The sequence below is a fragment of the Chiloscyllium punctatum genome, chromosome 7 (assembly GCF_047496795.1).
Source record: "Chiloscyllium punctatum isolate Juve2018m chromosome 7, sChiPun1.3, whole genome shotgun sequence".
NCBI lineage: Eukaryota > Metazoa > Chordata > Chondrichthyes > Orectolobiformes > Hemiscylliidae > Chiloscyllium > Chiloscyllium punctatum.
This window is the reverse complement of record NC_092745.1, coordinates 60,965,313-60,991,498: the sequence shown is the minus strand read 5'-3', so window position 1 is coordinate 60,991,498 and position 26,186 is coordinate 60,965,313. Positions and strand designations below refer to the sequence as shown.

General features: G+C 40.0%; 2 protein-coding genes across 2 annotated transcripts in view; one reads left to right on the top strand and one right to left on the bottom strand.

Moving 5' to 3' along the window:
- Window positions 1-1,169: 1,169 nt before the first annotated feature.
- On the bottom strand, window positions 1,170-7,946 carry tceanc2 (transcription elongation factor A (SII) N-terminal and central domain containing 2). Its single transcript, XM_072573736.1, has 4 exons — window positions 7,796-7,946; window positions 5,354-5,495; window positions 3,825-4,018; window positions 1,170-1,496 (listed from the first exon to the last, which is right to left on the bottom strand). Exons 1-4 carry the CDS (start codon window positions 7,883-7,885, stop codon window positions 1,308-1,310), a joined length of 615 nt encoding a protein of 204 aa, XP_072429837.1. The 5' UTR covers window positions 7,886-7,946; the 3' UTR covers window positions 1,170-1,307.
- Window positions 7,947-8,235: 289 nt separating this feature from the next.
- tmem59 (transmembrane protein 59) overlaps window positions 8,236-26,186 on the top strand; it is a 34,061-nt gene continuing 16,110 nt past the window's right edge. The window contains exons 1-3 of the mRNA XM_072573734.1: window positions 8,236-8,439; window positions 17,323-17,428; window positions 20,248-20,342. Coding sequence (XP_072429835.1) covers window positions 8,251-8,439; window positions 17,323-17,428; window positions 20,248-20,342 — 390 coding nt within the window. The 5' untranslated portion in view covers window positions 8,236-8,250. The remainder of the gene's footprint in view (window positions 8,440-17,322; window positions 17,429-20,247; window positions 20,343-26,186) is intronic.

Below are 26,186 nucleotides of genomic sequence, written 5' to 3'. Positions count from 1 at the left end.
GCTCCTCATTAATAATTCACTGTAAATCACCACTAGGTAACAAAAGAAATCAATGAATTTTATTACAAGTACTTAACAAAGTCAAAAAGTATTATTGCAACTTTAGCATTTAAAAGGTAAGATACTGTCTAGTAAGGCTGGAAATGTTGCTTTCAATTCCCTACCATCCTGATTTGAATGTGTAATCACCACTGCCTCTTTGTCACTGGATCAAAGACCTAGATTTCCCAAGCCAGTACTATTGTGGAAGTACCATTGAAAGGACCTAGCAAGGTCCAAACCTACTTTTTCAGAGCGACTAGGAATGGACAACAATGGCATAACATGGCCAAAAGTAAACAGGTTCAAGAAGCAATTACTGTACATAAATTTTGTAAAAGGTAGACTGAAAAATATGGCAAGTATGATAGATGGGATAATGTTATGAAACCATCAAAGCTGCAATTATCTTTTCCTGTTTGCCTTTTCCTTAAGAATGTATAGATGTGGTGCTTCAGATAGTTATCAGCCTTTTGTACATTATTGTGGAGGACATTGCAGCTCAGTCTAATCCATTTTTGGATGAATGCACACTTTTCAGATAGGGGTTAAGAATATACCAGCTAAATCTTGGATAACGTTTCTTTCCATAACCAAGGTTTTCATGTCAATTGCACTGCTTTTATCAATTTTGTTCTTCCCTATTGCTGGTCAAAATCCTGGAATAGCTTAACAACAGAGGGTATCCCTACAGCCCAAGGAAGTCCACGGTTCAAGAAGGCATCTCACCACCATGTTTAGGCAAAGGATTGACAATAAATGCTGATAGAGCCAACAATAGCCTTGCTGCATGAATAAATAAATCTAATGATCAAAAACTGAAGCCAAAATTAGTCTACACACCTTAAGAAGCATGATTATATCTTTGCAGCATCATAAAGAACGCAAACTTAATAATGTGACAGAACAGGTTCAGTCAAATGCACCAAATACCTTAAAAAAAAATTTAAAATACATTTAAGTTACAATGAAGCAGCCAGTTTAATCTGCCCAACTAATTATCACTGGCCCAAAAATATTCTCTCAGGAGACTCTGGCAAAGCAAATTTTGCATTCATTGGCAACTTTGTCATTATGCAATTATAGACAGTGAGTCACAAGCAAACCAAAAGAATTCTCCAACAGCTGTGTACAAAAACCAGGAATTTATTAATAAAGATCACACATTTGACATATTTATATTTTTATGATTTAAATAAAAAAGGCCACAGTTTAAAAAGTTCACAATTTTTAAGTTTATGCATAATTCTTTAACAACCCAGAATGAATCATTTCTTGTGGTTTTCAATGAGCTGTTTCACTGGCAGTCTGTAGGTTTTAACTTGTTCTCGGACTTCAGACTTCTGTTTTAAAGTAAAGACCAGAGTTCGTACTGACCGTCGGTAGGGGATGTTGATCAAACGAGAACACTGATGAAAAATCTCTCGTTCTATATTTTCAATCAGCAGGTCATCATTCTGTAGAAATATTAAACAGTGTATTTATGAATTTATAACGAGTGGTAAAAAATAAGTAACAAATGACATTATGCCTTTAAATGCTAAACGCTACATATTCACATAAAGTACCCTGAAATAATGATTACAAACCAAGAAGAGCTTATAGCATAGTCAATGACTAGAAAGAACAAAACAAGTCCATCTATACATATCAAAAATGATTGTGCCCTTTATAAAGTGATGTGAAAGATATGCTAATTCTGATTAAGGTTCTCTCACTCACAGGTTGCTTTTGCGACCTCTACTGAAAAATATCTCCTGGGATCTCCATTACAAATAGCAAATATGTGACAAGGAGTCACACGTAGGCTAGTCCAATTAAGGACAGCAGATTTCCAAGAATAAAGGCAGTCAGTTAACCAGATGGGTTTTTAGAAATAAAATCTGGTAATTTAATAATTCCTGACAATTTTTTCCGTCAGACTTATTCATTAGTTGATTTTAATTGTGGTGGGTTTCTGAAGCATTTCCCTGGGTCCCTTTCACAATAGAATATGCCATCATCCCTTGAAATGGAGCCTTGACATCAATCCCAGACTATATAACGGACTCTTAACATCTTAAAAGGAAACTAAGGCTGGCAAATAAATATAAGCTTGCCCAGAGCTTTCAAAGCAAAATATCTCGTGTGCTGTTTCCCTGAACTCAGGAGGTTTTTATGTATTTCTTGTCCTAATGTAAAGCAGCCTTGAAGCTAGTGAAGTGCAATATCACCACTGAACGACTTAGACTCCATACACACTTGGTGAACGTGTTGGAAATGAATGGGATGCCACTATACAGTTTCATTTTCCAATTATTTTACTGTCATACCCAGTACTGACATTTCCTATTCTGAACTTCAAACTATTTTTATGTTTTTAAAACTGGACATAAAAACTGGAAAAAAGACAGCTGCAATTCTTTTGCATATTGAAACAATTCCCCTCAAATGTAAGCAACAAAAAAGTCTTGTAGGATTGCAGATCAATGCCTTTCCCTGAAACCAATCAAAAAGTATCTTGTCAGATTGGATGGGCCTTTCTAAAGCTATGACATTACTCTCTAAAACTCAGAGATGTAAATCCACAATACAGGATGTACAAAGTGAACACCACTCTTTAATTTGGAAGGAATTTTGAAGTTCTTTTGAGGCAGCCATGTTCTTGTCTGCTTTTAAGAATCAGCTAAAAGTTGTTTTACAGGTAGTTCCACAAAAGCCATCAAAATAGTTTAGTTGGCCAGAAAACCATACCAACAAGCAAGCTGCAAGTCATCAAGCAGCCATGGTAATGAACAATAATATTGTGAAAACAAGATTTCCCAGAAAGGAAACCACCATACATGCTCCATTTTCAGGCTCACCTGAGAATCAACTTTCCAGAAATTTAACTATAAGAGACATCACTATCTGCTGTGAATGCTTTACATGGCCTTCACTTATCACAGAATCATAAATCATTCTCCTATGCAGAAGGAGGCCATTCAGCCCACTGAATTTGCACCAACCCTCTGAACAGCATCCCACCAAGCCCCAGCTCTCACTATAATCCTATGTTTACCCTACCTAATGCACCCAGCCTACACATCCCTAAGCATGAGGGATAATTTTTTTAGCATGGCCAATCCACCTAACCTGCACATCTTTAGGACTGTGGGAGGAAACTGGAGCACCCAGAGAACATGCAAACTCCACATAAACAGTGACCAAAGGCTGGAATCAAACCCAGGTTCCCGGTGCTGTGAGATAGCAGTGCTAATCACTGAGCCACCAGACTGCCCAAAAGTAACTTGGCTTGTACAGGGATCAAACCCATAGTCTTGCTGTTATTAGCACCATGCTCTGAAAACTGAACTAACCAGCCACTTCAACCTTAAATTACTGAAACAGTCCAAGACACTCCTGACCTGCTAGTGAGATCTGAGATCATAAATCAGTGACTGGGATCAGTATATTACCACGTCCTGTATCTTTGTGTGAGTGTGAGTGACTGAGTGAGTGAGTGAGTGTGTGTAAGAAAGAAAACAGGTATATGAGATGTTGCACTTAAGATAAATGTATGAACTTCCATTTTCAAACCCTCAAAAGCTCCTTGTTTGATTATTACATTGGGAGATACATTCCAAGAGTTAGAAAAGACACACCTTTTTCATACAAAACATACTGAACATGGACAATAAACATACATTTTGTTTGTGACATTACTGGATTTCTTTTACTTCATGCGAACTTTTACAAATGTGAAAATAATAATACTATTACAATCTTGTTTTATTCTCAGTGTAAAGTTTTATTTTTTAAATTACCTTCAGTTCCAAGGCTTCAGATAACAGTTTTCGAGCATTACTCCTAAGACTCTCTGTTTTAGGATCACATCGCACCTCAATGGATTGCTTATTTCTATTTTCTTTCATGAAAGTTTTCCACATTATGTAAATGGACTGAGCAAGCGTGGCCACTTCAGGGTCCGAATTTTTACGCATCTTGTTTACTGTGTGCCCTGAGAAATCCAGGAAGTAAATACCAATCAGCGAAAGCGTAAATAGGATTTTACTCAGACAAATGATGATTCCATTTCTAGTCAAAAATTAGCTATTGCTCACTGCAAACAATCACAACCATTGGACCTTCTGTAGAAAAAGGGTCACGCTCTTGATCTTTTCAAGATGAAAACCTCAAAGAGAGAAGCAAATAAAAACTGAAAGAACGGTGGATACAGGAATTCAGAAACTGCTTGAAAAGCTCATCAAGTCTGGCAGCATTTGTGGAGAGAAACATTTCAGGTCCAGTGAACCTTCCTCAGAACACAAAGACAGAAGCAAGTTTGTTTTGCCAATAAGCTCTCAGTTTGAAAGAACAGAATAGAAGAAATGTTTTAACTGAAATTTAGCAGATTTCTATTACAGGTACTTCCATCCAGGAGGGACAAACCAATACCAAATATAACACTGTTGAGATTTGAGCCAGAGTAGTACTGATCTCAAGATCAAATGTGGCAACTTGTTGTTAAGTGCAATTCAGCCTCCACACCACGCAATATATGATTTCATTGAGCTATTAAGGAACTCCACAGGTCTAATTTTGCATTGGTCACTACATGTTTATTACCATTTCAATCTTATTACATGATATGACTGAAAGATTTTGAAATTCGTTTTCTGTGCTTCAAACTTCGGAAGAGAAATTTGTTATTTTTGTCAACCTTTTGCCTGTTCTTTTTAAGACAATTTCTACATTTGGGTCCCTTGTACATCCTACTGAATCTTATACATCTTGCTCAGCAGAGATTCACCTTTTATTTCTCTCTCCACATATGCGACCTGATTTTCAGTATTTTCTGCATTTTCTTATAATGACAAAATCCAAAAAATGTTGACTTCATGTCCATTTGTGATGACATTTATTTTTTACTTCATGCTTTTTCCAATATGATGTTTAGAAAGATCTACAGCATCACTGATTCATACATTTCTAACTAGAATGAACATATGTTTGCATCAGTAACTTGAATCAAAATACTAGGACAAACGTCCCTTAGGAAGAGGAAAAACAGCAAGTAGAAATTGGAAAATTCTGAAACTGTACACATTCCTCAATCGATGACATCAGAAGTGTCAGATCCATCAACCCAGTTTAAATCTCTCAAATGGTTCAGTGGAATGAGCCACACTTCAAAGTATTGAATTTAAAAGTCATGAGGAACAGAACACTATTCCATTAGAGATCATTAGAAAGTTGCAAAACGTAACTTATAATAATATCAGGATTTTAAAAGCTTTTGTTAGAAGCAAAATTACAATCTTCAAAGTAAGAACTGTGCAGTTAAAAGTTTTACCTATTTTAGTTGAGAGCAATACTTCTTGAGAAGGTATTTTCTTCTTTAATTCATTTAATGCTTCCATTAAGTTTTCCTTTGTTTGACTAGGCAGTTCCAAAATAGTCTTGTATCTCTTAATATCTTCAATCACTACAACTCTCTATATTGAGAATTAAAAAAATTAGTCATGACCCAAAAAATATTTCAGCATAAAGATCAAAGTTATGCAATAAGTCTGCGGTGTTTGAGGTTTTGGAAGAAATCAATCAAACATACTTGGCGATGTAAAGCCATGAATATTATCGATTAAAATTGCAAAAATGTGAACACTGACAAAAATGCACATTGTCCGAAGTTATACACATGCTTTAAAACAAGAACAGCATTTAAACTTGTTATGATAACGCTAAAAACTGAATTTTTTAAAGTAACAAATGTCTCAAAATATAAATGAGAACTGAAAGACAAGATTTCATTTTGGACAAAGACTTTTGCTTTAACAAGCAAAGAAGAAGCAACGTAATTCAACATTGAGCAACAGGCAAATGGTACATCAGCTAAACAAAAGATAAATGTCTTTAATTTTAACGGTGTATTATATTTGTGCAGATGGTCAAAACATTGGTCAGAGTTAAGTTTTAAGGAGTACTTTAAACGAGAAAACAAATAGAGAGCTTAAAAGGAGAGAATTTCAGAGTTTACAGCTTAAAGCACACGAACCAATGGTAGCGTAATTAAAATTGGACACCCTCATGAGGCAAGAATTAGATATGCAGATATCTTGGAGGGTTGACGGGTAAGCAGAGATAATAGAGACGGTGAGGAGAGAGGTCATAAAGAGAGTGAGGAATTTTAAAACTGAAGGCATAACTTGACCAGGAGCCAATGTTGGTAGTTAGCAGAGGGCATGGCCAACAGAGTCTTGGATGAGTCTCAGGACTTATGCTTGAAAGGCTGACGCTCCTGCTCCTCGGATGCTGCCTTACTGGCAGCGCTTTTCCAGCACCACACTTTCTGACTCACAGAGGGTGGAATCTGGGTTTTTTTTCCAGGGATGCATCGGGATAATCAAATCTAAATGAAAACATAGGCAGAGGCAAGACTTTTAGCAGCAGATGAGCTTGGGCAGGAACAGCGTTGGGGGCAATTTTCATTATCAGCATGTTCCTTCTGTCCAAAGACAGGACTGTAGATCATTGTAGTCTTTCCATAATTTTTACCTTTTTTTTAACCATTTGTCGTCACCTCAAGCCATCCAACACTAATATTCTCTTCCTTACTCTTCTTTCTTGGAAGTCTCCCCATATCACATATTGGTCCTTTTTGTCTCAAAATGTGCCTCTGGAAATTCTCTAGCTCTCCCTAATTATGTTCAACAAATGTAATTCTTCATCTTATGTTGTTTTCTCTGTCCAGCAGATCCTTCGAATTTTCCTCAAAATTCACATTTCAAAGCTATTTAATCCTCTCCTTCTGTAAAATCAATGTAATGGACATAAAAATGGGAATCTTACTGTGATGGCCAACACACACAGTTAAGAGCTTATCTTGAGTTAAAAACTACACCAATGTTAGAGAAGTCTGATTTAACCTCACACAGATAACTGGAGGAGGGGTGAGTTCAATAGCTAAGTGATGGAGCAGAGAAATAGGGAAGGGGTATTTCCAGAACAGATGATTCTCTGGCTGTGGTTAGATAGATAAGAACATAATCAGGTGAATATAATCCTACCCAACTGGATGAGTTAAGTAGCATTAGAGGAGGATGGTGCAGCCAACCATGCAGTCAAAGTTAGGGAGAATCTGATAAAGACCAAGAGGGAAAATTTCCCCTTTGTCATTCGCAAAGGATGTCATTTGCTCATGTGTTAAAGGTGGAAACTTGAGTAGAAGAATTAAAACATGGAACTCCAGAAATGGATGGGCATAGATTTGGAGGATGAGAACAATTCAAGCACTTTGGAGGGGGAGAAAAGGGAGGGTGGTGCTGGGCAGTAGTTTGGCACTGTGGAAAATATGAAATAAAACAAAATTTTAAAAATTGCAGATGCTGGATATCTGAAACAAAAATAGAAGTTGGTGGAGAAACTCAGCAGGCCTGGCAGCATCTGTGGAGAGAAAACTGAGTCAACGTTTCAGGTCCAGTGTGACTTCTTCAGAACTCAAGACTGGACCAGAAGAGTTATCTCTGTTTTTCTCTCTCTACAGATGCTGCAGATTTGCTGAATTTTTCCACTAACCTGGGTGGGTTTTTTTTGTGTGATGAAACAGACATCGACCTGCGACTGTAACAAAATCTCTCCCATCTCCAGTCTTTCACTTATCCTGAAAAACGTGCCTTCTCTTCCCCTGAGCAGCTAGGGATCACTAGGAAATGAGGGAGACCAGCTGGCAAACAAAACCTGGCCTTGCAATTTAACCCAAATAATTCAACGGCCCCAAAAGAGACCAGGACTGTACCTTTAAAGACTCGAGAGTGACCTGACGGTAAACCTTGGCGCGGTGCTGCACTGGGCCTTGATCCTTGCCCTTTCCCACAGAGTGATCCATCAGCAGCACCCCACTCCTGGACAGCCTTCCCCTTCTCAGAGACAAACCGGCCCACCCAGTGCATGCTGGGAGCCGCAGGCCGCAATCGCCAGGGAAAACTACACATCCCAGCGTCCCCTGCGCGAAACCAGAAGCGACTTCCGGCGGTTTTTTTCTCTAACAATTTTTTTCCCAAAAAAGGAATTAGCTATTTTACAATACCGGCTCCAAAAACCAGCCTTGGCCATGGAATTCGACTCCATCTCGGTCAAAGGAGGGCTAATATAAATTTTAAAACAAAGACCTGACAATAAGGGTTGAGGTCACTGAGGGTGGTTGGAGAGCGCATGTGCGTTGGGGGTTGGATCATAACAAACAGATTGAAGATGGCGGAGGTAGCTGGAGGGGTTGTTTGCAGAGCTCCTGTCCTTAGTCTTCTGCTATACTTGGGAATCGCGTTATGTTTCTTCTCCACTTTGTCACTGGCTTCCGATGCCTTCGAAGCGGTTTTGGGTGACACTGTGTCGTGTCAAAAAAGCTGCGAGATGACTTACAGCTTGCACACTTACCCGAAGGTAGGGCAGACCGGCCGGCAGGCAGGCAAGGGGTAGAAACAGAGGCCTGTGTTTATTTTTTTTAAACGAGGCTGATCCTCTGTTAATATTTCTAATTAATAGTTATCTTGGGTTCATATTTCGTGTTATGGAGTTCTTGCGTGATCCAGACAGTTTGAAATCTGCAATCTATTTGTTGGAGCTTTTGAACTGAGTTGACGGATCCTAGGGCGTTTCAGAAAAAAAAGGGCGACTAGTTGCCCAGGGCAGTAATTAACGCTGAGTGATCAAAAAGTTATTGTACTACTCGAGGGACAAGAACTTTTTTTTTAATGCTTTAACATTGCAGTGAAGTATTTTCATAATGTTCGCGTGGCATCGATTTTTTTTCCCCCTCTCTCTCTGCTCTGGCCTCTTGACAGTTGCTTTGGCTTTCGTTTAATCGAATGTTTTCGATCCGTGTTACGGTATATAGTTTTTGTGACTATAACAGCCACTCCATTTATTCATCACTTGCATTGTTGATATTTTTGTGAAGCATGTTAATGACCAATTTGTGACAAGATTTTTCTCATTTAATTGACTGACATTGCAATTTTTTTGTCTGAAGTAAGAATTGTTTATTTGTCTTGAAAAGGTCAAAATATATGCAAAAATGTGGTTACCCATGCTTTGCCTTGTACAGTGATCAGGTTCTCAGTCACCACTTTGTCATGCCTCTAAAGAGGAGTCAACTTTTGCATTGTGAGGTATCAGTGGATGAGAGAAAGTGGGCACTGCAGATGCTGGAGATTAGAGTCAAAGTGTGGTGCTGGAAAAGTACAGCAGGTCAGGCAGCATCCAAGGAGCAGGGAAGTTGATGTTTAGGGCATATTCCCTTCATTAGGAATGAGGGGGTGGAGGAGCTGAGATAAATTACTAGAAGTGGGGTAAGGTGATAGGTAGATGTAAGTGGAGGGGTGATGGATTGGAGGGGAGGGTAGATTGGATGGGAAGGAAGATTGATGGTTAAGAGTTCAAGAGGGTGGTGCTGAATTGGTGGGGTGAGGGAAGGTAAGGAAACTAGTGAAGTTGATGATGTAGCTGTGTGGTTGGAAGGTGTCAAGGCAGAAGATAAGGTGTTATTCCTCCAGTTGTCTGGTGGCTTGGATTTGGTGCTGGAGGAGCTGCCCAGAACTTGCATGTCATGTCAGTAGGAGGGGGAGTTGAATTGGTTGGCCACAGGGCTGTTTCAAGGAATGTCTCTGGGACACACTTGCCAAACAACCTAAGTGACTAACCACTTCATCTCCCCCTCCCACTCTGCAAAGGACATGCAAGACCTGGGCTGCCCTTACTGCCAAATCCAAGCCATCTGAAAGCTGGAGGAAGAACACTTTGTTTTCTGCCTTGGGACCTTCCAATGATACAGTAACAACGTTGACTTCACCAGTTTCCTTATCTTTCCTTTTCCCCACCTCATTCCAGATACAACCATCCAACTCAGCTCTACCCTCTTGAATTGAACTGCCTGTCATCCTGCTCTTCACCTATCTGCTCCAACCTATCTAACCCATCCAACCACTCTCTCATCTGCTTCTACTTAATGCTTTACTCATCCCAACCACCGCCCCCAAAAAAAACATTCCAGATGAAGGGCCTATGTCAGAAACATTGACTCTCCTGCTTCTCGGATGCTGCCTGACCTGCTGTGCTTTTCCAGGGCCACACTATTTGACAGATATCAGTGGGTGTCTGAATTACATTATCTTGCAAGTTTGGAGTTTGAGAGCTGGTTGAATTAACAAAATATGCAATTCATGTAATTGTAAAATATATTGTGATTGACTGACTGAGTTAGTTTCTCAAAGTAAGTAAAATATGTTCAACCAGTACTCTTGGTATATTAAGCTGATGTGGCCTAACCTCTTTGGGTTTAGAAATTGGAATGCAATCATGTGTGAATGACCACCATGATGGCCAGGGAAGTTTTTTTTAATACGAGGGTTTCTCAGCTTGGTTTGGAGACTGGTTTCAAAGGAAAATGTTGGATTTAAATCTGTCAGATTACTGATTGAGTTTGGGGAGGAAACATGACATGATTGTGGTTAAGTAAACATCTGATAATGCCATATGATATATTTTTTAATGATTGTTCATGGAAAATGGGTGTTGCTGGCATTTTATTGCCCAAGGCATAATTGGCTGTCAGATGCTGATAGTCTTAGTCATAGAAGCCATGAGCCTGTGCCTTGAACCTTTATCGGGGCTCTCGTGTGCTGCAGTGGTAGTGTCCCTAACTTTGAACTCGAGACTTGGGCTTAAGTCCCAACTGCTCCAGAGGTGCATTATAACATCTCTGAACAGGTTGATGAGAAACATAGGCTGAACCATTGCAACCCATGAGAAATCCTTCCATTGCTGTTAGACAACTTATTTGCATAATTTACTTCCTATGTCACACCTGAGCTGTAAATGTCAGTATTCTCAAGGTTAACAGCATTGTTTTTGAACATTTTCTTGTGAATGGTAGTTAAACGTAATCCTTAAATCATGCAAGAATTTATGGAGTGCGAGTTAGGCCAGCATTGATTTGCCAATTCCTAGTTGCTTGGAGTGCTATTTAAGAGTCGACCACAGTTATAGTCATACATACAGCATGGAAACAGACTTTTCAGTCCAACTTGCCCATACTGACCAACTCTCCCAAACTGAATTACTGTCGTTTGTCTACATTTGGTCCATATATCTCTCAATCTTTCCTGTTCATGTACCCATCCACATGTTTTTAAACATTGTAACTGCACCTGCACCTACCACTTCCTTTGGTAGTCCATTCCATATGCAAGTTGCCCCTCAAGTCCCTGTTTAAATATTTCTCCCCTCTCCTTAAAATTACACCCTCTACTTTTGAACTCCCCAACCCCTAGGGAAAAGACCATTGCTATTCACCTTATCTGTGCCTCTCAGATTATATAAACCTCTAAGGTCATCCCTCAGCAACCACCTATGCACCAGTGCACAATGTCCCAGCTTATCTAGCCTATCGCTGTAACTCTAATCTTCCAGTCCTGATAATATCCTTGTACTTGCTATTGATCTGGAGTCAAAGGCCAGAGAAGTAAGGATGGCTGATTTCCTTTTTAAGGATTTTAATGAGACAGATGAGTGTTTGTTTACAGCAATTGACTGACTAGCTTTTTAATTCCTGTTTCAATTTAAGAAGATGAATTCAGTATGTCATTTGGTGATATTCAAACCCATATCATCTTAACTGGGGTTCTGGATAACTAGTCCATTGACATTACTAAGCCCATTGGATCGTTCAAAAGTTAGGTTTACCATAGCCCTTCCCTCTATAATCTTTCTTCTGCACAGACCTCTGAGGTCCATGTGTGGTATTGGTTGCCAGAACTGGAAGTCATTGCTGAAGTAGGAGATTTTAAAAGATAGCTTTGATTTTAAAATTTCTGTGCAAGTATGATTAGTAAAGAAAAGAGAAATTCTGTAGTTGCTTAAAGTTTGGAAATAAATACTGAGAGAGGTGAGGTAGCAATTGAAGTATCAGTTTGAAGACCCTTCCTCAAGATTGACATACAAGTATATTGGCAATTGTGAAGTCTCTCCAGTGCAACAATTAGGATAGTCCTTTTAAAAACATCAGCGCCTATAGTGTGCAGAAAGAAGCAGTGCTTCTAAACAGCATGACATGTTGCATAATTTACTAAACTTTAACACAGTCTGAGACCCTTCAGAGACACTCCAGTGTTTCTATATAACCTTGTTTTTGGTGGATTGGATTAGAAAAATGATAAATGATCTCTATTGGAGCTCCTAGAGGAAGTTTGGTTTATTGTATTCCAATATAATTGTGCAAATGTAATAAATTTGAGCTTTGTGGGCAATGAGTTTGCGTAATCTGATATTTGTGACAATTGCATGCACCAGGATCTACAACAATAGACCAAAGCTTTTGCCTATCTTTTTAACACATTTTCATTGCATTTATAACTCTTGAATCATTTTTTGACTTTTTTGAAACTTCATCTAAACCAGAAGAACTCAGTTAGGATGCCCATCTAAGTGCCAGTCAGTTGGTTTGTTGGTTGTAATGGTTATTGTTAAGGTAGCATGATTGTGAAGCAATATAATTGTTCTGCCCTAAGCAAAGGAGATGTAGATGAATCAGTCCATGTTTCTGTATTATCTTGATTTTGTAACTTCAGATTTCACTGAAATAGATCTGGCTGCAGGTGGTTTCACTGTGTCCCATAGTCAAAACCCGGTCCCATAATTTCTGGCTGGAATTATGCACAGGGTCAAGAAAAGTCAAGGCTACAATTAGAAACTGTGTTCTTACGGTGGAGTATGCTTGATATACACTTATTGTACTGACTTCTGACTAGTGACCAGGACTTTTGCCACATAAAGAGCTGAGGATGTTGGAAATCTGTTTTTTCCAGCAATTCTGGTTTTTGTTTCAGTCAGCAATTTTGGGTCCAGTGACCTCCAGTTGTAATAGCTTTTTAAGATAAATCTCGTAGAGGTACACTTTTTTTTTAAAGAATACAAAAGGGAACTAGTACAATTTAAGGCATCCTTGCAGGCATTAGAAGTGCAAGGTTAGTAGACTGATGCTAACATCTGAAGTTGCGCCTGTGAATTAAAACATCTGAAGGATTGCTTAACAGACAGGAATGGGGAACCACCTGGAATTTTCACATCAACAGGCTTTATAAGCAGTGCTGGTTCTGTAGCTACTTACAAAGAAACCAAGAATAATGTTTTGAAGTTTGTTAACAAAGTTAGGTTGAATGTAAACTGAGGAGGTCAGATGTTGCGTGAACAGGCAATAAGGTCCCAAAAAGGGGCTATAATGTTGGTGGGTGTTTAAATTATTCACCTACTACAGGTACAAAGTAGAATCTCATTTAACTTCCTGTACCCCTGTACAGGAACACCAAAGTTTCTCTCAACTTTAATGTGCAAGTACTTGTCTTTTGAGTTAGTTCTGGATTGTTAGATTGGTTCAGTTGGGAATGTTGACTAGTTTACAAACTGAGGGAATCTAGGGACATGAGAAGTGTGCAGGAATATGATGTCTAAATGTGCTGCAGAGCAGGCTTGGAATCCATTTGTCTACTTGTTTGTTTCTTGGGTTCTTGTTCAAATTCTATTTGTTTGATTGGAAGTAAGAAATCATAATATACAAATTTAGAGCTAATCTCTTAAAGACATTTTACATACCTCCCAGTAATTGTTTAGCAGTAGAAACCTCATCAGTTCTACTACAGACAATATCCAAAAGATCTTTGCCCTTGAAAATGTGTAATATGGCCATAAATATCAACGTTAGAACCTGCAAATGCAATTTTTGTGATTTTTAACAGTGTAGTAAATATCATGGTGTTGTGCTCAAGATCAGGGGCACTGTTGAAGAATTGAGTATCTTCCGACTTCAAGCTCTTAGTGTCAGGATCAATAACTTTCTGATACAGAAATTTAACTTTACCTGTGTCCTAAACCCCACAAAACACTTTGTGAGTGAAGTTTTGTTTTTAACCTTAGGAGTTGGCTATCATATTTGTTGCCTGTCCCTGATTTGCTCTTGAGATAATGTTGATCTGCAGTCTAACAACTGCTACATTTATCTGTCCTTAAATTTGAGGTTCCTGCAAATAATTGGAACAAAGTTATTTTCTAGAACTTCCTTTAAAAATGGCTCATTCAGTTATTCCTAGACCAATGTGAAATTGTTAATTCTCTCCACCTTTATTCCATTTTAGTTGATCTTTATCTTTGTTCTTGACTGCAGTCTGGTTATATTATTCCTTCCTTTTTCTTTTCTTTCCTTTTTTTTCTATAAATAATTATAGCTGCACACTTTATTGCTGTTTTTCTAGTTGAATTCATTGTCGAGCTTGTCATGATTCAACCACCCTACGCGGTTCTGTATTTCACCCAAGTGAAGCCACCTTTTATAGTTCCTTTAGTGAGATTCCTCTGCCAGCCGATGTGACTTGTCAACAGTATAGCCGAAATGCACATCTGTGGTTTGTCTAATACTCCCTAGTGACCCTTCATGTTTGAAATAGTACTTTTGTGTTTTTTTATTAAACTGTATTGATTTATGACCTGTCTCTCTGATATGACTATGACTAGGTTTTGCTTTCTTCTCGCTAATACTTTCTGTATGTAGTTCTGTTTGAAATTAAAATTTGAGACGACCCCTTGCCAATTTTTTTTTATTTCATTGCCCCACATTTATGCTGTGTACAATACCAGCATTTTTAAAACTTAAAATGCTTGCATGGTTTGTATTTGAGAGAAAAAATGCATGACCCTGCTCCTCTGAATTCATGAGAATTTTTTTTTGCATCTGGGCAGATTTGAGATGAGATGATAAAAATTGACTAAGCTTTTTTTGTATTTCAAATGTAATTCATGTATTTCTTGTCAGCAGGCTGTAGGTTTATGTCCTGCTGTGCATTGCTAGTCTTTGAAAGACATTAAATTGAGTTAAATTAGTCTCGCCTTCACTGGAACACAGGAAACATTTCAATGTTTTCAGATGTTGTCTGTTTGATGCAATTTCAGTATTTGTATTTTTTTTGTTCCCCTCTGCTGTTGGTAGTAAAAGTATTGCATTTTGCTTTTGCACAAAAGTGAATCTTGAATTTTCCATTGTTCAAAGTCAATATAAGAAAAAATGTGCCTTAAAAATGCATACAAACAATTACTGATAGCACTAGAATTTTCAAAAGCTGACTGGGGGCAGATGTTCACAGGTAAAGGGACGGTGGAAAATGGGAAGCCTTCAGAAATGAGATAACAAGAATCCAGAGAAAGTATATTCCTGTTAGGGTGAAAGGAAAGGCTGGTAGGTATAGGGAATGCTGGATGACTGAAGAAGTTGAGGGTTTGGTTAAGGAAAAAGGAAGCATATGTAAGGTATACACAGGATAGATCGAGTGAATCCTTAGAAAAGTATAAAGGCAGTCGGAGTTTACTTAAGAGGGAAATCAGGAGGGCAAAAAGGGGACATGAGATCGCTTTGGCAAATAGAATTAAGGAGAATCCAAAGAGTTCTTACAAATACATTTAAGGCTAACTAGGGAGAGAGTAGGTCTCCTTAAAGATCAGCAAGGCGGCCTTTGTGTGGAGCCACAGAAAATGGGGGAGATACTAAATGAATATTTTGCATCAGTATTTACTGTGGAAAAGGATATGGAAGATAGACTGTAGGGAATAGCTGGTGACACCTTGCAGCATGTCCATATTACAGAGGAGGAAGTGCTGGAAGTCTCCCCAGGACCTGATCAGGAGTACCCTAGAACTCCGGGAAGCTAGAGAAGTGATTGCTGGCTCTCTTGCTGAGATATGTGTATTGTCAATTAATCACAGGTTAGGTGCTGGAAGACTGGAGGTTGGCTAACATGGTAACTGTTTAAGAAGGGTGGTAAGCATAAGCCAGGGAACTAAAGACCAGTGAGCCTGGTGGTGGTGGGCAAGTTGTTGCAGGGAATCATGAAGGACAGGATGTACATGTATTTGGAAAGGTAAGGATTGATTAAGGATAGTCAACATGGCTTTGTGCATGGGAAATTGTGTTTCACAAACTTGATTTGACTTTTTGAGTAAGTAACAAAGAGGATTGAGGGCAGAGTGGTAGAAGTGATCTATATGGACTTCAGTAAGGTGTTTGATAAGATTCCCCATGGGAGACTGATTACCAAGGTTATATCTCATGGAATACAGGGAGAACTAGCCTACAGAACTGGATACAGAACTGGCTCAAAGGTGGTAGACGGAGATTGGTGGTGGAGGGTTGTTTTTCAGACTGGAGGGCTGTGACCAGTGGAGTGCCACAAGGATCAGTGCTGGGTCCTCTACTTTTTGTCATTTACATAAAATGATTTGGATGTGTGCATAAGAGGTACAATTAGTTTGCAGATGACACTAAAATTGGAGGTGTAGTGGACAGTGAAGAGGGTTACCTCAGATTACAAGAGGACCTTGACCAGATGGGCCAATGGGCTGAGAAGTAGCAGGTGGAGTTTAATTCAGATAAATGCGAGGTGCTGCATTTTGGGGAAAGCAAATCTTTGCAGGACTGAAACACTTAATGCTAAGGTCCGAGGAGGTGTTGCTGAACAAAGAGACCTTTGGAGTGCAGGTTCATAGCTCCTTGAAAGTGGAGTCGCAGGTAGATAGGATAGTGAAGAAGGCGTTTGGTATGCTTTCCTTTATTGGTCAGCGTATTGAATACAGGAGTTGGGAGGTCATGTTGCGGCTGTACAGGACATTGGTTAGGCCACTGTTGGAATATCGCGTGCAATTCTAGTCTCCTTCCTATCAGAAAGATGTTGTGAAACTTGGAAGGGTTCAGTAAAGATTTACAAGGATGTTGCCAGGGTTGGAGGATTTGAGCTGCCGGGAGAGGCTGAACAGGCCGGGGCTGTTTTCCCTGGTGCATCGGAGGCTGAGGGGTAACCTTTATAGTGGTTTACAAAATTTGAGCAGCCTGGATAGGGTAACTAGGCGAAGTCTTTTCCCTGGGGTCGGAGTCCAGAACTAGAAGGCATAGATTTAGGGTGAGAGGGGAAAGATATAAAAGAGACCGAAGGGGCAACGTTTTATGCGGAGGGTGGGGCACATATGGAATGAGCTGCCAGAGGAAGTGGTGGAGGCTGGTACAATTGCAACATTTGAAAGGCAGCTGGATGGGTATATGAATGCGAAGGGTTTGGAGGGATATGGGCCGGGTGCTGGCAGGTGGGACTAGATTGGGTTGGGATATCTGGTTGGCATGGACGGGTTGGACTGAAGGGTTTGTTTCCATGCAGTACATCTGACTCTTTGACTCTATTTGGATGTACCAGTAGAAGTGGCTTTTTAAAAATTTTCCTTCCTCCATAATTATAGGAGGAGGAACTCTATGCTTGCCAGAGAGGATGCAGACTCTTCTCTATTTGTCAATTTGTTGATGAAGGCACAGACTTAAACAAGACCAAAAATGAATGTGAATCAGGTAAGATTTTAAACTCTGTAGCTTGTCATGGATGCACTGTGATCCAATAGAACATTTTGGCAAACTAGAAACTGATGTATAAATCATTTTATATTTTACATTGTAAAAGGAACCTAGTTAAGCCCGCATCTTTAAAAATTTGTACTGCAAAAATCAGTTTTAAGACTGGCACCTTCACTGAGTATGGTGGGAATCAGGAATGCACTGCCTGGGAAGATATTGGAGGCCAGAAACTTAAACCTTCAAAAACAAAAATTTGTATGAGCACTTGAAATATCATAATATTCAAGGATATAGGACCAGTGCAAGTCGTTGGGATTAGCGCCGTAATAGTTATATTAGTGCAGATTCGATGGGCTGAAGGAATATTTCTGCAATGTATGGCTCGATGACCTGTTAAATTAGACATTCTGCTCTTCATTATATCTAATGAAATCTGTACTTAAATGCCTTGCATTACAAAATGTCCCATGCCTTCAAGCAACATTTGGCACAGGTGTATAGAATTGGAGAAGCTGACCACAAGCTTATTCAAGAAATTACATTTTCAGAAATTTCTTAAAAGAGAAGCTAGAGATATAGGAAGGTTTTCATTAAGGAAAGAATTCTGAGGTTGACCAATAGTAAACTGCTTTTCAGTTGAAATCGAGGATGTTCAATACCAGCATTAGAACACTGCAGATATCTGAAGATATTAGAATTTCAATGAGGTTACAGGGGTAGGATAGTGCTCATTGAGGCAACTGAAAACCAGCATGAGAATTGTTTATTAACCTGGTACCATTATATAACAGTAGCACTAGGAATGATGGGTAATAATCTTGGTGAAAGTTAGGCCGAAAGTTTTGGCTGATCTGTGTACAGTATACTCTTTATAAACTTTCTCCTCCAGCACAGCTTTGAAAAAGTCCAGTTTGGAAGTAATAAAAGCAGTGATGAGGTTTTGAGCAACAGATGAAATGAGGCAATAACGAAGTTGATTTTTAAAAAAATATATATATTGAAAAGTGGGCAGTTTTAGTGATAGATGCAAAAACATATATGTTACAGTGCCCTGTTTGCTGGCTCGGGATATTTCAGAACTGTTGCTTGGCAGAAAGCATTGAAAGCCTCCAAGTCTTCCAAATGCACACATTATCGGAGCTTCTGTTATTGGCTTTTTCAGTATCATTGATTTTAATTCAATGGATTATTGGATTTGGGCTGTTTTAGGGTACTTCTGTTTCGAGAGAAGTTTCAAGATCTGTGCTTTTACCATACTAAAAATATGATTTTTTTTTTCACTGAAATAAAAATGGGCAAATGGGCAGTCTTTTATTGAAACTAGATGCGCTTCTCATGATTTTGTTTTGTAGAGAAATTATGGCCGTGAAGAAATAGAGTACTTAAAATGTCAGAACAAAGTTTTAACAAAGAGACACCATTTTGTTGAAAGGATTTGTTTGCTAAAGCAATATTACATAACAAATACTTAAGGCAATATCTGAAAGTTGTGTGTGACGATGCTACTCCTTTAAGGTTATTCTGTCTTTTTGTTTGAGGGGTCATAAAGGCAGAACTGGCTACTTTGATAATGGCTAACAGATGCTGCCTAAGTCCAATCAAAAGGCTTTCAGGTTTTTATTTTAAAAACACTTGTATAATGAAAGGGGAGTGGCCAGTTCTCCCATTTCAGGGTTCATCTAGTTTTGGGTTAGTTTTTAGCTGTGGACTCAAAGAAGCAGCTCCATGCTGATCCTCTTTGTTTTGTTTTTCTCTCTCTGACATCTCTCCTGTAAGAACATGTTTGCATTTACCTTTTTGCCAAGGGGTGTGTTTATGGGATATTGCAGGAAATCAGAACAGCTCTTTAAGTAGCTTTTTCATGTCCGTTGGGTTTTCAAATAGTTATGCTATTCTAAATTCAATTTTCTCTTGTTAGTGTGTAAATAAATGATTCAGTTTTAAACAAAATAGAATTTGACCAGCTGTGTCACTCCTGTAATGTTCACCTTACATCTGTTTAAAACCGCTATAAAGGTTAAGTTCTGGTCTACATTCTTAAAATATTTTAGAGGGGGTCAGGCATGGTCCATAACAAGTGGCTTTACCAGTGTTTTTAATGGATGCATTAGGCTGCTTCACTTTAATGCATTAACATTATTTTTGTCTTTTAAAGACAATGTTTATTTTGAATGTATGCACTTTTACCTGGAAGTTAACAGGAAACTGGATTGCATTGCTTAATTTTGAACTAATTTTCATTGCTCTTTGAATAATTTAATATATTCCTGAATCATGCAGTGCCTCTTCCTCCACTGCAGGTTTGATTTTAATTGTTCAGAATATTATAGATTACAGGGGTGGGTGTTGAGTTTATTTAGTATAGTACTATAAATGCACTACAGGAACGATGCATTGAAGATAATGTACTTTTATTGGTATGGATAGCTGTAATTTTTAATTAGTTCTGATATAATACAGTAGTTCATGCAATATAAGAAAATCATGTAATAGCAGCACCATTTGAACAAATGGGGCTGAAATCTCATTTTGAATAAATATGCTTTAGAAGGGTAAACATCTAAATGCACAGTTGTGGGTGTATTTTAGCAAACTCTTGACTTAATAAACTCCGCTGTGAAACAAAACCAGTACTTGCTGATAATGAAACTACTTTTTACATTTAATTACAATATTGAGCATAAATGGTAATCCGGTTCCTACATTGTGCACACTTAGACATACTTATTCATATGATATTGTTGCAGAGGTCATCTGAGTCTAACTTTGGCCAAACATAAATGCCTTCTATTTTACAATTTACATTATCTTTTCAGCTTGTGCAGAAGCATATAAACAACAAGGTGAGCAATTTGCTTGCAACCTGGGATGTGAAAACCAGCTGCCATTTGCTGAGCAGAGACAAAAACAGGTAAGAGAAAGAAATAAACTGGTTACCAATTTGGAAGAATGAAAGTTAATAGAAGACTAGAAATATTTATAATGTGAAAATGGAGGGTTGGAAGCAAGTTGGGAAAGAGGAGACTGCATAACAAGTGTACAAAGTCTTAATGGAACCTGTGAATACATTTTTATTGACCTTTTCAATGTTTGCATTTACATATGTAATGGGAAAGACTGAAATTATGGATTGAAAGTTCTGAAAAGAACAAGTTTTTAAAGAACTATTGAAAGAGAAACCTAAATAGACTGATGTCTGACATAACCTTATGTTAACTTAAATGCAACTTCCCCACCCTAACAAAACTTGTAGTTATTAACCAATAATCAGTTACAAGAATGGTGGAATGCTCATACAGATAAATCTACATCCCAGTAGATCATTTCCATACCACGTTTCAGATTTGAAAGTTATCTGATTATGATATCCTATGGCTGGTATTGTTTATGCTTTCCCACAGTTTTATCTTTAAATTTTAAAGCTACATTTATCGAAGTGAATATTTTTGTTTCCTTCAGTGCCATTAAACATGCTCATTCTGAGAAATAGAAACAGGCAAAGGATGGCCCTACATGCAGAATTCCAGACATGAGGCAAGCTGACTGTCCTTAAAAAGTGCAGGTTTAGATTTAAGTGGGATATTAAGGAGCCCAAGTAAAGCTGAAATCGATGGAAAGACCCACCATTGGTTAGAGTCACAAACTAGTACAAAGGAAGATAGTTGTTTATGGAGGTAAGTCATCTCAGCCCCAGAACATCATTGCAAGCGTCCTTCAAGATAGCATCCAAGCCCCAAACATCTTCAGCTGCTTATGAATGACTGTCGCTGTATCAAAACTGGGGATATATTCTAATTGTGCACTGCTCAGATCCATTCACAACTTCATATTGTGAAACCATTCGAATACTATAACATTCTCTGGGGAACATTCAGTTTTTGTCTGGTAATTGAAAGTAACCTCCACACCCCATAAATGCCAAGCAATGACCACCACAACAGAGAATCTAACCAACATTTAATGACATTCACCATCACTGAATCCCCCTGTATCAACATCCTGGGGTTACCATTGGCCAGAAACTGAACTGGACTAGTCATCTAAGTATGTAACTGCCAGTGCACATTAGAGGCTGAGAATCTTACAGCGGTTAACTTGCCTCCTGACACCCCAAGATCTGTCCAAAGCATTTACAAAATACAAGTCAGGACTGTGATAGAATATATCTGAATGCGTACAGCTCCAATTAAACTCAAGAAGCTTTAACATGACCCAAGACTAAGCAGCCCATCTGTTTGTTTGTGAATGTGGTACCATTCATTCCTCCACCACCACCACCACCAGGACTCCAGCGGCAGATGGTATTTACTATCTACAAAATGCATTGCAGGAATTCCTCAATGTTCCTTGGACAGAGTCTTCAAAACCCATAAGTTGGAGATGCTGGTGCTGGACTGGGGTGTACAAAGTTAAAAATCACACAACACCAGGTTATAGTCCAACAGATTTAATTGGACGCACAAAGCTAGTGTGCTTCCAGTTAAACCTATTGGACTATAACCTGGTGTTGTGATTTTTAACTTCAAAACCCACAATCGCCATCGTCTAAAATGACAAGGGCAGAAGATAAATGAGAATATGACAAGCCACTCTGTCCTAATTTAGAAATATATTGCTATTCCTTCAGCGTTGCTTGATTGAACCCTTGGAGCTCCTCCATAACAACATTATGAATATACCAACACCAAATAGACTGTAGTTTTCAAGAAGACAGCTCACCACTGCCACCTTGAGGGCAAGTTAGGGATGGGTAATGAATGTTGTCCAGAACTGAAAATGTGTCGCTGGAAAAGCGCAGCAGGTCAGGCAGCATCCAGGGAGCAGGAGAAGTGACGTTTTGGGCATGAGCCCTTCACGAATGAGGAAGGTGTGCCAAGCAGGCAAGATAAAAGTTGGGGAGGAGGGACTTGGGGGAGGTGCGTTGGAAATGCAACAGGTGGAAGGAAGTTAAGGTGAGGGTGATAGGGCGGGGTAGGGGTGGAGAGGTCAGGAAGAAGATTGCAGGTTAGGAAGGTGGTGTTGAGTTCGAGGGTTGGGACTGAGACAAGGTGGGGGGAGGGGAAATGAGGAAACTGGAGAAATCTGAGTTCATCCCTTGTGATTGGAGGGTTCCTAGGCAGAAGATGAGCTCTTCCTCCAGCCATCGTGTTGCTATGGTCTGGCGGTGGAGTCCAAGGACCTGGATGTCCTTGGTGGAAGGGGAGTTGAAGTGTTGAGCCAAGGGGTGGTTGGGTTGGTTGGTCCGGGTGTCCCAGAGGTGTTCTCTGAAACGTTCTGCAAGTAGGCGGCCTGTCTCCCCAATATGGAGGAGGCCACATCGGGTGCAACGGATGCAGTAAATGTGTGTGGAGGTGCAGGTGAATTTGTAGCAGATATGGAAGGATCCCTTGGGGTCTTGGAGGGAAGTAAAGGGGGAGGTGTGGCGCAAGTTTTGCATTTCTTGCTGTTGCAGGGGAAGGTGCCAGGAGTGGAGGTTGGGTTGGTGGAGGGTGTGGACCTGACGAGGGAGTCACTGAGGGAGTGGTCTTTTCGGAACGCTGATAGAGGAGGGGAGGGAAATATATCCCTGGTGGTGGGGTCTGTTTGGAGGTAGCGGAAATGACGACAGATGATACGATGTATATGGAGGCTGGTGGGGTGGTAGGTGAGGACCAGTGGGGTTCTGTCCTGGTGGTGATTGGAGGGGCAGGGGCTCGAGGGCGGAGGAGTGGGAAGTGGAGGAGATGCGGTGGAGAGTATCCACGTCTGGGGGGAAATTGTCGTCTTTTGAAGAAGGAGGCAATCTGGGTTGTTCGGTATTAGAACTGGTCCTCCTGGGAGCAGATGCGGCGGAGACTAAGGAATTGGGAATATGGGATGGTATTTTTACAGGGGGCAGGGTGGGAGGAGGTGTCGTCTAGGTAGCTGTGGGAGTCGGTCAGTTTATAGTAAATGTCTGTGTTTCGGTCGCCCGTGATAGAAATGGAGAGGTCTAGGAAGGGTAGGGAGGAGTCTGAGACGGTCCAAGTAAATTTGAAGTCTGGGTGGACTGTGTTGGTAAAGTGGATGAACTGTTCAACCTCCTCGTGGGAGCACGAGACAGTGCCGATACAGTCATCGATGTAGCAGAGGAAAAGGTGGGGGGTGGTGCCAGTGTAGCTGCGGAAGATGGACTGTTCCACATAGCCTATGAAGAGGCAGGCATAGCTGGGGTCCATGCGGGTGCCCATGGCTACTCCTTTGGTTTGAATTGTTCTCCAGCCCATATCCTGAGTGTGATTGGGGGGGGGCAATCATTCCTTCCTTCACCACATCTTGTATATCAATTGCAGCTCTGAGCATGGTATCATGTTATGTGCAAGGGATAGACCAATTTATTATGGGATCTTCTGTGACTTAGGGCAAATTATTACAACTGTTCTTAGCATTGAGTAAAAGTTAACTTGCTGAAAAAAATAGTTTTGGGATAGGAACAAAGTAATATAGAGGATGTGCAATGGATGTTGATAATATGGATTTAAGCTAGCATTTGACAAGAACCCATTAGTGTGCGGCACGGTGGCACAGTGGTTAGCACTGCTGCCTCACAGCGCCAGAGACCAGGGTTCAATTCCTGCCTCCGGCAACTGTCTGTGTGGAGTTTGCACATTCTCCCTGTCTCTGCGTGGGTTTCCTCCCACAGTCCAAAAAAATGTGCAGGTTAGGTGAATTGGCCATGCTAAATTGCCCATAGTGTTAGGTGAAGGGATAAATGCAGAGGAATGGATCTGGTTGGGTTGCTTTTCAGAGGGTTGGTGTGGACTTGTTGCGCTTAAGGGCCTGTTTCCACACAGTAAGTAATCTAATCTAAATTAGTCAGCAAAATAAAACCTTGTGGGCTGCAGAGGAATTGTTTGGTGACAAAACCAGAACAAAGGATAACTGTTAATGTTTTTGCAAGTAGAAAGCAGTTTCCAATGATGTTCAATAGGGCTTAGTGTTGGATCCCTTGCTGTTTGGTTTTATTCATGATTTGGACTTAAGTTTGGGCAGTGTGACTGGGAAGTCTACAGATGACTGAAATTGGACATGATCTTCCTAGTGAAGACGATGGCTGTCAATTGTAGAAATGTAAAAAGTGGCAAATGGAATTCAGACCAGAGAATGTGAGGTATGCATCTGGGAAGGATGAACAAAGCTAAGTACAGAGGAACTTGATTATCCAAATAAGATCAGTGGGCACTATTTCATTCAGATAATTGATTTATTTGATTGATCGATTCGATGCCTCTCCTCTGGGGCTCGGTTTTCTGTTAAGTCTGCTCCCTGGTCAGGAGACTGCAGCACACTGCGTGCGAGCCCCACCCCCCAACCCCATCCAGCACAGCCATCCCGTGTAACCCCAACCCTGGCCAGTGGCGTGCTCCTGGCCATCCCCCTGCCCCCGTCAGCCCCCCCTCCCCCTCTGGGGCAGCCGGAGTGGACACCAACAATAAGACTGCTGCTGCCTTTGTGGGGTAAGTTGCATGAGTGCACGCACGCACGCTGGCATGCACACAACTTTGTGTTCCACCTCTGCCTTGTACAAGGCAATGTTAGAGAGAATATCTGGGGAAGGGAGATTTAGGGGTCACCCTATGTAGAACTCCAGGGAAAGTGTGTGGGGAGAGAGTAGGGGGCGGGTGGTCAGTCATTTGGAGATGGTGCCTGGGCTCCCATCGATGTCCAGAGACTGTTATCGGTAGCATTTCAGTAAGTGGAGATCTCTTTTAATCACTAAACAAAAGACACGATCAAGGTTGAAACTGTTCTTTTGATGTAACGTTTCTATCGGGACCTTGATCTCCTTTGGATAATCTGGTATTCAGATAATCGAGGTCCCTCTGTAATGCACAAAGACCGAAGGGATAAAGGAATGATGAGATCTTGGAGTGCATGTTTACATGTCCTTGGAGATGACAAGACCAGCCAATAAGGTAAAGCATGAGCATTGGATGAGGTAGATAAAACAAAAGCAGGGTATAATGCTGGCACTATATTTAATAAAAAGCTGGATGGGCCACACATGGAATTTTGTGTCCAATCCTGTTTGCTTTGGTACAGGAGGATGCAATTTCCCTTGAAAGAATATGGATGAGGTTTTAGAATGCAGCATGATTGGGCAAATGCCATGACGTATAATCTGGGTAAATAAGATGTTATCCAATTTGTTAGCAAAGCTGGAAGACCAATTTTTATTATTTGAACGGTGATAGATTGGGAAAGGGAGAAGGTCCTGTAATTGCAAAACTTTGAGACCACACTTGGAGTATTGTATGCAGTTTTGGTCTCATGAGTAAAAGATGTTCTGGCAATAAAGGGAGTGCAACAAAGATTTACTACTTTTTAAGGGTGATGTTTATGGGAATTTTCAAGAATGAGGAAGGGAAATCTTTACAAACTTAAATTCCATCAAGACGAGATGGGATAAACAATGGAAGGATCTTCCCAAAACTGAGATCAGAACCAGTGGTTACGGTCCCTGGGTACTGAGTAGGCCATTGAGCTAAGGAGAAGTTCCTTCACCTAAAGCGTAGTGATCCTGTGGAGTTCCTGTCACACAGTAGATGAGGCTAAAACATTGAATGTTTTTTAAGGAGGTATTTGTAGTTCTTGAGTCTAAAGGGAGCAAAGGATATGGGGAGTAAGCAGGAATGAGGTGCTAAGTTGGATGATCAACCACAAACCTATTGAAAGGGTCAAGTGGCCTATTCCTATTCCTATGTTACAAGGGTTTGAAAATTGCAGGTGATCCAAA